This window comes from Musca vetustissima, unplaced genomic scaffold, assembly GCF_032173495.1.
Source record: "Musca vetustissima isolate MV318-11 ecotype Yass unplaced genomic scaffold, APGP_CSIRO_Mvet_v1 utg107989, whole genome shotgun sequence".
Taxonomy (NCBI): Eukaryota; Metazoa; Arthropoda; class Insecta; order Diptera; family Muscidae; genus Musca; species Musca vetustissima.
The window spans coordinates 9,346-22,222 of record NW_026886817.1 but is presented as its reverse complement, the minus strand read 5'-3'; the positions used below and the strand labels follow the sequence as shown (position 1 = coordinate 22,222).

Sequence of the window (12,877 nt, the reverse complement as noted above, 5' to 3'; positions counted from 1 at the left end):
TGGACCAATCTTCACGAAATTGCATATAGGATGGGTTCTGGCCAATGAAGAAACCTATTGTTTTTGGTAAAGATCGGGTAATATTCAGGGGATGAAATGGACCAAATACTAAATTTTTGTCAGTTTTTCTGGTCGCTCCAGAGGCTCCAGGATTGGGTCAAAGAATAAGCATGCCTGTTTTGTTAAAGATCGGCAAATATTTAGCGTGTCAAATGGACCCAGACTTTTGTGTGAAAAATGACAAAATTTGTATTCTAGACCCGAGAGGTTGATATTATATCCGAGAGGAGTGGTTGACCTTTAAATCTTATACCAATTATATTGTGGTATGTACTCGGATGTGGGAGTTACACTTAAATATTTACAGGTGCTTACGTATTCAGATATTATTTAGTAACCCATTACCACATTAGAGGTCGGAAATATAACGCTGATCGCTTTGAAATTTTCCATGAGGATCCAGGTATGATCAAGGATAATGCCTATAATTTTCGGTGATGATTATGTTATAATATTGCGGTGAAGTGAACCGAAAGCTGTTATTTTAGTTGTTTGCATTAAATTTCATTTTGTAGAGTTTTTTTACTGTTATGTATTTTTAATTTATTTAGTTTATTCTTTGTTTGGATTTTTTTATATAAGTTAATATATGTTATTGGCCACCGGGTTTTAACAAAGACCAAAACCGAGCTAGGAGTTTCTTCCACTATTATATGCTCTCAGATTTTTGTGGATTTTCAAGTTGAAAAATGTGTCATAGTGTAATTATGAATTAGTATTTGTCAAATTAATTGGGGGTCATTAAAAGATCCCAAGTATAAGCAGGGTTAAAAATGTAGAGAACTTTGAAATGAAGTTTCTAATATCTATTTTATGTCCCCAAAAAAGTATATACAAGACACTCTTGCCATTTTGAGAGGAACGCATTTTATTGTTGTTGTTGTGTCGAAATAATGCCAATTTTGAGAGGAATACATCTGTATTTTATTTTAGTAAAATATATCATTCGTGTGTCTGTGCATTATATAAAATGCTTTTATTTTGAGATCAATAAAGAGACGTACAGGGTGGTACAATTTTACATTACTAATATTAATGTGGGTATGTGTTTGTTTTTATTCGTGAAACAAATGTATGCAGTATGTATCGCTCTGCCCCAGTTATTATAACATTATTTAATATTGTGTGTGCATAGATATTTTTAAATGAAAAAAAACCCTTTTTATTTAATTTATTTTTTTTATATACATACACGTTTTTTAAGAGATAAATGGGGTCCTTAAATGTTTAGATAGTAGTGGCTACCAGTTGACTATCATCTTAATATATATTTTTTTTTATTTTTTTGGTTACAAGAGAAACAGTGTTGTATTTTTGTGTGTAATATTACAAAGAGATCAACTTAAGTTTTTATTATTAATAATTGTGTTTTTTTTTTGTATGAGAAACTTACATTATTAAAAAAATTGTTTTTTTTTGAATTTTTTTTCAGTGTACATTTAGTTTTAAATAAAATTACTTATGATAGATAATTGTTGTGAGAGTTAGTATGGTTTGTTTTTGTTGTTTAGCATATGGTCCATTTAGACTAGAATTCCAGGTTGTGAAGCTACGCACATCTCAGAGAAATGAATTTTTTTAAAAAAAGTTTACAATCCAATTATCCATTCCATGAGAGATGTAGGGTAGGGTTGTTGAAGAAGAGGTGACTGGGGATGTAATTTAACGTCTCTTGCCGAAACGCAAGAAAACATGATCAACATCGGTACGTTTGCCCAAATTGTTGGTATAGTCTTCAGAGTTGGTAACCAAAGCTGTGTGAGAAGATATTTAAATTAAAATCTATATTTTTTTATTGAAAATATATAACTTACTTGCAGCCTCATTATTGATATAGGTCTTCAGAGCAGTTGTCAATTGATCGGAATTTTCCAAGGCCATGCACACCTTGCGAATATGTGGTGGCATACCTTCAATGATACCGGGCTGACACAAAGGAGCCACAGTCGAGGCATAACAGCTTACCAAAACGCTGGAGAAGACAAGGCTGCAGACAATTATGGCAACAATTTGGTTCGACATTTTTATTTGGGCTAAAATGAGCGAGAGGGAGAGAGAGAGATGAAGAAAAGAATTAAATATTATGTAATTAAAATAAGAGAAATTTTTCAATTCAATTCGAGCCAGTACTTTTGTATTTTTTAATTAAGGACTTTTTATACCCTACACAACTATGTTGTCAGGGTATTATAACTTTGTGCAGCCCCAAGAGTTTGTAACGCCGCGAAATATTGGTCCTAGACCCACCTTTAAGTATACCGATCGTCATATCTCGACTAGCTGAGTCGATCTAGACATGTGTGTCCGTCCGTCCGTCTGGCCATTATATTTTGTAAACACGATACAGGCCACAGTTATGGACCAATCTTCACGAAATTTTGCATGTAGGATGGGTTCGGCCTAATGAAAACCCCTATTGTTTTTGGTAAAGATCGGATAATATTTAGACGATAAAATGGACCAAATACTTAATTTTTGTTGGTTTTTCTGGTCGCTCCAGAGGCCGCAATTATGGCCCAAACATCTCGAATTTTTACATGGAGAAGGCGATTGTCAAATAGACCCTGACTTCTGTGTAAAAAATGACAAAATTTGTATTCAATGGCGTATATATTTACTCCGGAAGGACATAGAGCCGAGAAGTTGATAGTATATCCTAGAGGAGTGGATGGCCTTTAAATTGATACCAATTATATTGTGGTATGTACTCGGATGTGGGAGTTACACGTAATTATTTACAGGTGCTTATGTATTCAGATATTATTTAGTAACCCATTACCACACTAGAGGGCGGAAATATAGCACTGATCGATTCCATGAGGTTCCAGTTATGGTCAAGGACAACGCCTACAATTTTCGGTGATGATCAGATAACAATTCGGGATGACGTGGACTAAAAACTTTTTTTGTTTGTTTTTTTTTTTCGAGGCGATCTATAGACCACAATTATAAACCGAACATCACGACACCACCCACGGTGAAGGGAATCTGGACAAGTAATTAGAGGGGCGGCTGTACTGTATATTACTAATATTCGGAAAATATGTCATTGTAAGCAAGAGGTGCTGTTGAACTCTAATCGGACAAGGGGGTGAAAATATCAAGAAATATTGCCAATACTCGGAATAAAAACCCGTAGAAAGTTGGAGTTACGTGATAGTTGTGTAGGGTATCGTATGGTCGGCCCCGTCCGACTATACTGCTCCGCTCACTGGTTAATATTTATTTTTTCCCCCATTTATAATTTTTGACCTTTAAATTTTATAATTTATCAGCAATTTGTCATCACCAACTTTATTTATATTGAGTTACTGGGTCAACATACAAAAGGATTCAATTGCATTGGGGTATTATATTAAAAGAAGGATATCAAATGTTGTTATGGTATGCAAAGATATAACAACAACAATAAAAATCCTGCAAATCCAATTGCATCCATGTAGCTTAGATATTAAAATGCATAAATCATTTTTCATTCACGATTTTCTTTTTTGTTACTGGCTACTGGCCCAACGGGGAATTGAAATAAATGAAAAGTGAGCGTGTTGAATGTGTGGTGGGAATTTAAAATGAAATCAATGGTAGTAAAGGGAGCATAAAATCTATTTTCCTTTCCTCTTTAATTTAATTGTAAAAAATATATGATTTTATTTGTGGGAAAAAACACATGTCCCCAAAAATACCTGTCCCTATTATAGCTACGCTTCTGAGTGGGTTTTTTATTCCAAGATATGTGGAAAATGGGGAGAGAAGTAAAGGGCTCTATTTATAGATATAATAAAACAATTTACAAATATAAATTATTAAATTTTTTAAACTATTCAAACGATTTGAAACGATTTTTTCGAATATGGCTCCTGTGGCGTATGATTCACATCGTTATTCATACGTCACCATAAACATTAGCAAAACTATCAAAGCATTTAGGCGTATGATTAATAGGTAGGATTCAAACGCCACCATGGACCACTAAATGTATAAAGAATCTAACCATTAATTTCCGTTAAATTTATTTTCCAAATTTAGAAAAAATGGGAAAAATACCTGTCCATATTATGGTTACGCTTTTGAGCGGTTTTTTATGGCAAGAGATGTGGTAAATGGGGAGAAAAGTAAAGGACTCAATTTAAAGATATAATAAACAAATTTTAAAACATAAAATTATTAATTTTTTCAAACTATTGAAGGGGAGTTCAAACGATTTATCTAATACCGCTCATGTGGCGTATGATACACATCGTTATTCATACGTCACCATAAACAATGGGTAGCATTCATACGCCACCATGAACCACTAAATGTATAAAGAATCTAACCATTTATTTCCGTTAATTTTATTTTCCAAATTTAGAAAAAATGGGAAAAATACCTGTCCCCATTATGGCTACGCTTTTGAACGGTTTTTTATGGCAAGAGATGTGGTAAATGGGGAGAGAAGTAAAGGACTTAATTTAAAGATATAATAATAAAATTTAAAAACATAAAATTATTAATTTTTTCAAGCTATTGAAGGGGATTTCAAATGATTTTTCTAATATGGCTCCTGTGGCGTATGATACACATCGTTATTCATACGTCAACATAAACATTAGCAAAACTATGAAAGTATTTAGACGTATGATGAATGGGTAGCATTCATACGCCACCATGAACCACCAAATTTATAAAGAATCTAACCATTAATTTCCGATAATTTTATTTTCCAAATTTAGAAAAGAAAAAAATTTATGTGGTAACGCATTGTGGAAATCATGTTCGAGATATCATAACTTTTAAAATAATCGGTAAATTTATAAAATACTGGTTAGAATTGAAAAGAGGATCGAATGCTTAAACAAATCTATCCAGAATCGGATAATGTAACTGGCTAGAATATAGAGATTTCACTAAAATTGTACAAACATAAAAATTTTTCGAATTGTTGGTATTTTTTCCACTAATAATTTTCTAGCGGTCATAACTTCAAAAGTAATCGGAATATTTGAAAAAAATAACTTGATTTGGAAAGAAGAATCTCCGAAGCTTTAAACGTGTATAAATTATATTTATGTTGCTGAAAAAATAAAGGAATTAATGTAGCTGGTTTTCGTACAGCAAAATTACAGAAATTGAATTTTTTGACCATCTTCATGTTAAAAATTTAGTTGAATTATATAAATATTGCTGAAGAAATTACTGAGATATCGGTAAATTGCAGAAATACCCACATTTTAATTTTTGTTCATTTTTTTAGGTAATCGTGATTTGATGGTCATAACTTTTAAAGTAATCGGTATATTTTGAAGTGAAGTCTCGATTTGGAAAGAGAAACATCTTGTCAATAAAATCTATATTGATTTTGTATATTTAGCTGGTTTTCGTACTAGAGAAATCACCAATTTTACAAAAGTATCAACATTTCCGATGTTTGGTATTTGTTTGGGAATCTTTTTCTAGACATCCTAACTTCTAAAGTAATCGGTATATTTAGTCGAAATAACTTTATTTGGAAAGAAGTATACCTGATTTACAAAATTTGTAGAAATAATTTTTATCTTGCTGAAGAAATAGCCAAGTTATTGAGAATGTTTTAGGAATGCCCAATTATTTAAATTTGCGTCACTTTTCTGGGTAATCGTGTCCGGATGGCTATAACTTTTGAAGTAATCGGTATTTTGGGAAGTTATGGTAAGATTTGGAAAGAGGAATATCTTGTCAAAAATATATAAATGAATTTTGATCATGTAGCTGGTTTCCGTACCAAAGAAATCAGCAAATTTACAAAAATATCAAAATTTCGGAAGTTTGGTATTTGTTTTGGGAATCTTTTTCTTGGCATCATAACTTCTAAAGTAGTCGGTATATTTTGATGAAATAAATTGAGTTGCGAAGAAGAATATCTAATTAACAATATGTATATGAATAATTTTAATGTTACTGAAGTAAACGCAGAGGTATCGGAAAAAATACAGGAATGCAACATTTTTGAACTTGTTTTACAATTTTTGGGTAATTGTTTTCTGATGGCCATAACTTTTTAAGCAATCGGTATTTTGGGAAGTTATGGTAAGATTTGGAAAGATGAATATCTTGTCAAAAATATATAAATGAATTTTGATCATGTAGCTGGTTTCCGTACCAAAGAAATCAGCAAATTTACAAAAATGTCAAAATTTCGGAAGTTTGGTATTTGTTTTGGGAATCTTTTTCTTGGCATCATAACTTCTAAAGTAATCGGTATATTTTGATGAAATAACTTGATTTGCGAAGAAGAACATTTAATTAACAATATGTATATGAATAATTTTAATGTCGCTGAAGTAATTACAGAGATATCGGAAAAATTACAGGAATGCAAAATTTTTGAACTTGTTTTACAATTTTTGGGTAATTGTTTTCTGATGGCCATAACTTTTGAAGTAATCGGTATATTCGGAGGTTATGGTTAGATTTGGAAAGGGTAACATCTCTTTAATGAGATCTATGTGAATTTTGTCCATAACAATTTCATTCTATTTTTACGATTTGAATTCGTATAAGGTTTTAGAGGCCTTAATGGTAAAATATGACTCTTATTTTGTTCAAATGCTGCAAATCGTTTATCCTTTGATATCCTTTTTAAGTGTTACATTACATAAATTTGATTCCAACTTCGTGTCATTACGTTTCCAGAGGTACAAGGAAAATAATACCCCTTGCTTGACAATATGTTTATAATGATGTTGGCGGGATATTGTTGATGTTTAACATAATTCCTTGACATTAAATAACCTCACACTCTCTTCAAATCTCCGTATCCTGCTCATCCTTCTCCAATTGAAAATAATTCATTTTGCAAATGCAATAACTCACAATCTGTCTTTGAGGATACACCATGCATTTGCTTGCCAAACAGGTGAGCAGATTATGGATGGCTGCCAGCAGCAGCAGCAGGAGGAGCACGAAAGCTAATACTAAATACTTTTTGCCATTGGGGGTCTAAAAAGTGTTGATACTTCATTGCAACATATTGTCAGCATTTATCTCTATTATGTTGTGAATGAGTATAGCAACAACAAAAACAACACGGACTGATGATGATGGCGAAGACGACTTAAAGGATATTAACATTGATTGACGGAAAGTAACAAGCCACAGTGACAATAGAGTTGGAATAGTGTCAGGGTGTGTGTGATAGATTTATTGTCAGCAGAGACAAATGTGTGTATGTGTGTGTTGCTATGCCCATCAAGTTGATAGGACCTCGGTTATGCTTTTCAACAATTCCGACCATCATTGTCATCATCACCGTCACCGTCACATCAATCTCCAAAGCAACTTAACGCATCCATCCATCCAACCTGTTGATATTAAATTCCAAAGGTTATGTATGCGGGGAAGGTGGGTTGGCGATTTCAACATTTTTCAAAAATGAAAACATATTGAATGCATTAATACCAATTTAAACTTGAAATTGCCGTGCAATGATAATTTATACAAATCACCTTTACACCTCGCCATATTTTTGAAGATTGTATGATGATGTGGTCGGGGACTACATTTTCATTGCTTCCGAGTTTGCGAACATAATGACCCGACTTAAGCAATGCTTGTTGCTATTTGCTTTTCTAATATTCCCCCTTTCCCATTCTCTATGCTAATTTCATGAGAGCGAATTCGTCATGTATTCAGGTCATTGGCATTTGCATGTTATGTATTCGATGTGAGGGGAGAACAAAAAAAAGTTCAGGCATTATTAGTTTGCTGGACTATAGGTATGTCCAAATGTTTTTTTTTTTTAGCACTGCATTCGGCTTAGAACGATGTGTTCTACGTCTTCCCTTATATTTGCAACGTGATGTGGTTAATGTTGGAAAGCTTAATTGCATCGACCTGTTGCTGGCTGTGCTTTTTTTCCGAAAATTATATTGGTATGTTTTTCCAGTGCTCATAATTTCTAAAGTAATCGGTATATTTTGATGAAATAACTTGATTTGGAAAGAAAAATATCTGATTTTAAAAATATAGCTGAATTATATTAATATTGCTGAAGAAATTACTGAGATATCGGTAAATTGCAGAAATGTCATATTTTTGAATTTTTGTTAATTTTTATAGGTAATCGTGTTCTGATGGCCATAACTATTGAAGTAATCGGTATATTTTGAAGTGAAGTCTCGATTTGGAAAGAGTAACATCTTGTCAATAAAACCTGTGTGGATTTTCTACATGTAACTTGTTTTCGTACTAGAGAAATCACCAAATTTACAATAATATCGACAATTTCCGAAGTTTGGTTTTTGTTTGGGAATCTTTTTCTAGATATCATAACTTCTAAAGTAATCGGTATATTTTGACGAAATACATTTATTTGGAAAGAAGAATACCTGATGTAAAAAATATAGTTGAATTATATTAATATTGCTAAAGAAATTACTGAGATGTCGGTTAATTGCAGAAATTCCCAATTTTTGAATTTTAGTTTTTTTTTTGAGTAATCGTGTTCTGATGGCCATAACTTTTGAAGTAATCGGTATATTTTAAAGTGAAGCCTAGATTTGGAAAGCGGAACATCTTGTCAATAAAATCTATGTGAATTTATATGGAGTATATGGATCAGGTTTTCGTACTAGAGAAATCACCACATTTGCAAAAATATCAAAATTTCCGAAGTTTGGTATTTGTTTGGGAATCTTTTTCTAAATATCATAACTTCTAAAGTAATCGGTATATTTTGATGAAATAACTTGATTTGCAAAGAATAATACCTGATTTACAAAATGTTTAGGAATAATTTTAATGTTGCTGAAAAAATAGCCAAGTTAACGGGAAAGTTGTAGAAATGCCCAATTTTTTTAATTTGCGTCACTTTTCAGGGTAATCGTGTCCAAATGGCCAAATAATTGTGATATTTTTATGAAACAAAAACAAATTTTGAAAATTTAAAAACGTAGCTCAATTCGTTGAAAATTATAGTAAATTATCTGCACAACTAATCGAGTTATTGGACAATTAACAAAAACGCGCAATTTTTCCAATTGTGGTCGTTTCTTTGGTTAATCACATTCCAAAGACCGTAACTTTTAAAGTAATCGGTATATTTTAGATAAATAGCGTGATATTTTTTAATATTTAAAAATTGAGCTCAAATCGTTGAAAAATTTAGTAAATTATCTGCCCAACTAACAAAGTTATCGGTCATTTAAGAAAAAACGCGCTTTTTTTTCAACTATGCTCATTTTTTTGGGTAATCATATACCAGAAGCCATAATTTTTAAAGTAATCGGTATATTTTAGAAAAATAACGTGATTTCGAAAGAAGAATACTTAATCTATTAAATCTATTTAAGTAGGGCAAAATTTACAAAACTACTCAAAATGTCACTAATTGGTATATTTTTCGGTAGTAATATTGTAGAAGTCACAACTTTGTATGTAATCGGTATATTTTTATGAAATAACCATATTTTGAATGAATAATACCTTATCTAAAAATATTTTTACGGAATAACTTAATTTTGAATGAACAATACCATATCTATAATTGCTGTAAGTTTAGGTAAAGTATTTGCACAAATGACCAAAAATATTACCAAATTAGCAAAAACGCACAAATTTTCCAATAACGGCAATTTTTTGGTAATCATAGTCTAGAGGTCATAATTTTCAAAGTAATCGGTACTTTCTACAGAAATAACTTTATTTGGGAATAAACACACTTGATTTATAAAATCTTTACTAATTTTGTACATACAGTTTATAAACTAACCGAAATATGACCAAAATTACAAAAATACCCAAAATGTCACTATTTTGGTATATATTTTGTTAATCATGTTCTAGATGTCATATTTTTCGAAGTAATTGGTATATTTTAAAATAAAATTTGGATATTGAAAGAGGAACATTAACTCAATAAAATCCATGTGAATAATGTTCTTATAGTTCGTTAAATAACAGAAATATCGCCAAATTTGCAGAATTGTCAAAATTTCTCATTGTTGGTATTTTTTTTGGTAATCATTTTCTAGGGGCCATAACATCTTAAGTAATCGATATATTTTGATGAAATAACTTGATTTGAGAAAATTAATATTTCATTTTTAAAATTTATGTGAATTCTATACAGGTTGATGAAGAAAAACAATGTTAATGGCAATTGTACAGAATAACCCAAATTTTGCATCTTTGATTTTTTTTTTTTTTTGTAATCATGTTCTTGATGTTAAAGCTCTTGAAGTAATCGGTATATTTTGAAATGATAATTATATTTTGGAAGAGGAGGACCTGCTAAATAAAATCTAATTGAATTATTTTCTTGGGGATGGTTAAATTTCAGAGATATCGCCAAATTGGCAGAATTGTCAAAATTTCTCATTGTTGGTATTTTTTGGTAATCATTTTCTAGGGACCATAACTTCTGAAGTAATCGGTATATTTTTATGAAATAACTTGATATGAGAAGATGAATATTTTATTTTTAAAATGTATGCGAAATCTATACAGGTCGATGAAGAAAAAACAATGTTTATGGCAATTGTACAGAATAACCCGAATTTTGCATATTTGATTATTTTTTTGGTAATCATGCTCTAGAAGCCATAGCTCTTGAAGTAATCGGTATTTTTTGAAATGATAATTCGACTTTGGAAGAGGAACGCCTGCTTAATAAAACCTATGTGAATTATTTTCTTGGGGATGGTTAAATTCCAGAGATATTGCCAAAATGGTAGAAATTACAAAATTCCTAATTGTTAGTATTTTTTTGGTAATCATTTCCTACTGGTCATAACTTCGGAAGTATTTCGTATATTTTGATGAAACGATTTGATATGAGAAGATGAATAATTTATTTTTAAAATATATGCGAATTCTATACGGGGTGCTGAAGAAAAAATTATGTTAATGACAATTTTACAGAAGTGCCCATTTTTTGCATTTGTGATTCTTTTTTTCGGTAATCATGTTCTAGAAGCCATATCTCTTGAAGTAATCGGTATATTTTGAAATTATAGTTAAATTTTTGAAGAGGAACACCTGCTCAATAAAATATAAGTGAATTATTTTCTCGGATATGGTCAAATTCCACATATATCGCCAAATTGGCAGAAATGCCAAAAATTCCTTTTTTACATTTTTGTAAAAAAAAAAATATGAAATTTAAAAGTGAATTTTCAAAAAATTCCAATTTTTGAATTTGTGATTTATTTTTTGGTAATCACGTTCCTGAGGCCATAAATGCTGAAGTAATCGGTATATATTGAAATTGTAGTTGGATTTTGAAAGATGTACATTTCTTTAATAAAAATCTATGTGAACTATGTTCTTGTAGCTGCTAAAATACTAGAAAAACCTTCAAATTTGGAAAAGTTTTAAAAAAAATCTAATTGTTGGCATTTTTTGGTAATCACTTGCTAGAGGCCATAACTTCTGAAGTATTTCGGATATTTTGACGAAATCACTTGATTTTGAAAGAAGAATATTTAGTAATAGAAATTTTGAAGTTTTAATTTTAAATCCCGTATGTGATATCTGGAAAAGTTCCCAATAAATTTTTAAAATATTTCAATCTATGTTTTAAAGCACTTTTAAATTTCCGTTCTGTCTAAACTTGATATCACTTTTATTAACACTTTATACTTACATTTGTTGTTTTGAAGGATTAAAAAATGAGCAAAAAACTTTTAATTTCGTTAGAAATTTGTTAAATAAGTTAACTGTTGTTTGTTTTCTGGAATATGCTTTTGATCCGCTGGATGTACACTGTAAAGTGTTTGAAACTGTTGTGATGCTGTTCAAGGAATTTCCTTCCGCTTTTATTCATTTACGAATCCTTGAATATCCTTAGTAATGCAACATTCTCATTGGCTATTACAGGAGTTCGTAAAATTTCCTACTCAATGCCGAAGTACATAAACGATGTCTTCGTGGAGCAATGAGAGAAAGGAAGAGAGAGAGAGAAAAAGCGGAGGTGGGGTGGGAAGTCGTCTGGCAGCCAAGACAAACACTTGTTGCTTTTTTTTTGGTGGGCCACAAAAAAAGAGAAGAAAAAAGAAGGCGTCAACTTAATACCCACCCAATCACCACAGCCAACAACAACATCTACACAGGAGTCCTGTGTGGGAGTGGGGGTTGTATGTATGTCCATCATCTATCCATCCATCCATTGATGACGTCTTAACAATGAGAATTATTTACTTGAGGTATTAGTTACAATGAGTTTTACGTGAGAAACACGTGCAATTCTACAGGCCAGCAGTGAGGAGGAGGAGGGGTTGATAAAATCTCCTCATCGAAGTCCTTTAGATAATGTTAAGGCCATCGAAGGCATTAATAAAAATTGTTGTTGTTTTCAGCCTCATCTTTCAATTTCAATTGTTTGTTTTAAACATTAAACATTTAATTGCAAGGATGATGATGCGGTGTGTGTAAACCTCCTTATATGACCAAACGACCACCAACTAAGTTTTTCTAAGGTAATTAAAAAAACTAGTAACTTATACATCCACATTACTGGCATAAAAAAACACCATGTGAGAATTATAAAGTTATTGAATAGTTATAAACATATTGGTAATCATAAAAGTATTGGTAATTTTTTATTAACATTTATTTTTGTTTGTATTTTTTTCTTTATTATTATCGTTGACAACCATATGCAGCTGTTTTACACAGTGTTTCCACTAGCCAGCATCCTATTATGTATAAGTGTGTGTTGTGTTTTCTTATCTTCTCTTAATTACATTTTTTTGGTTCCATTATGTTGCTTTTTGTTGTTGTTGTGGTTAGTGCATCCACATTACTTCTGGCTAATCCAATTTGTCAAAATAATACAATTTATGTTGTAATGGATGTGTAA

The 12,877-nt window shown here is 31.2% G+C and overlaps 1 protein-coding gene across 1 annotated transcript; it reads right to left on the bottom strand.

The window, feature by feature from the left end:
• Window positions 1-1,722: 1,722 nt before the first annotated feature.
• LOC133334301 (dromyosuppressin-like) lies at window positions 1,723-2,083 on the bottom strand. Its single transcript, XM_061542592.1, has 2 exons — window positions 1,875-2,083; window positions 1,723-1,814 (listed from the first exon to the last, which is right to left on the bottom strand). The coding sequence occupies exons 1-2, from the start codon at window positions 2,080-2,082 to the stop codon at window positions 1,723-1,725; spliced, it is 300 nt and encodes a 99-aa protein (XP_061398576.1). The 5' UTR covers window position 2,083.
• Window positions 2,084-12,877: the final 10,794 nt, after the last annotated feature.

Coding starts and splice junctions, on each gene's coding strand:
- LOC133334301 (XM_061542592.1), bottom strand. CDS start 2,082: ATGTCGAACCAAATTGTTGCCATAATTGTCTGCAGCCTTGTCTTCTCC. Junction 1,815..1,874: donor TATCAATAATGAGGCTGCAA/GTAAGTTATATA, acceptor CTTCTCACACAG/CTTTGGTTACCAACTCTGAA.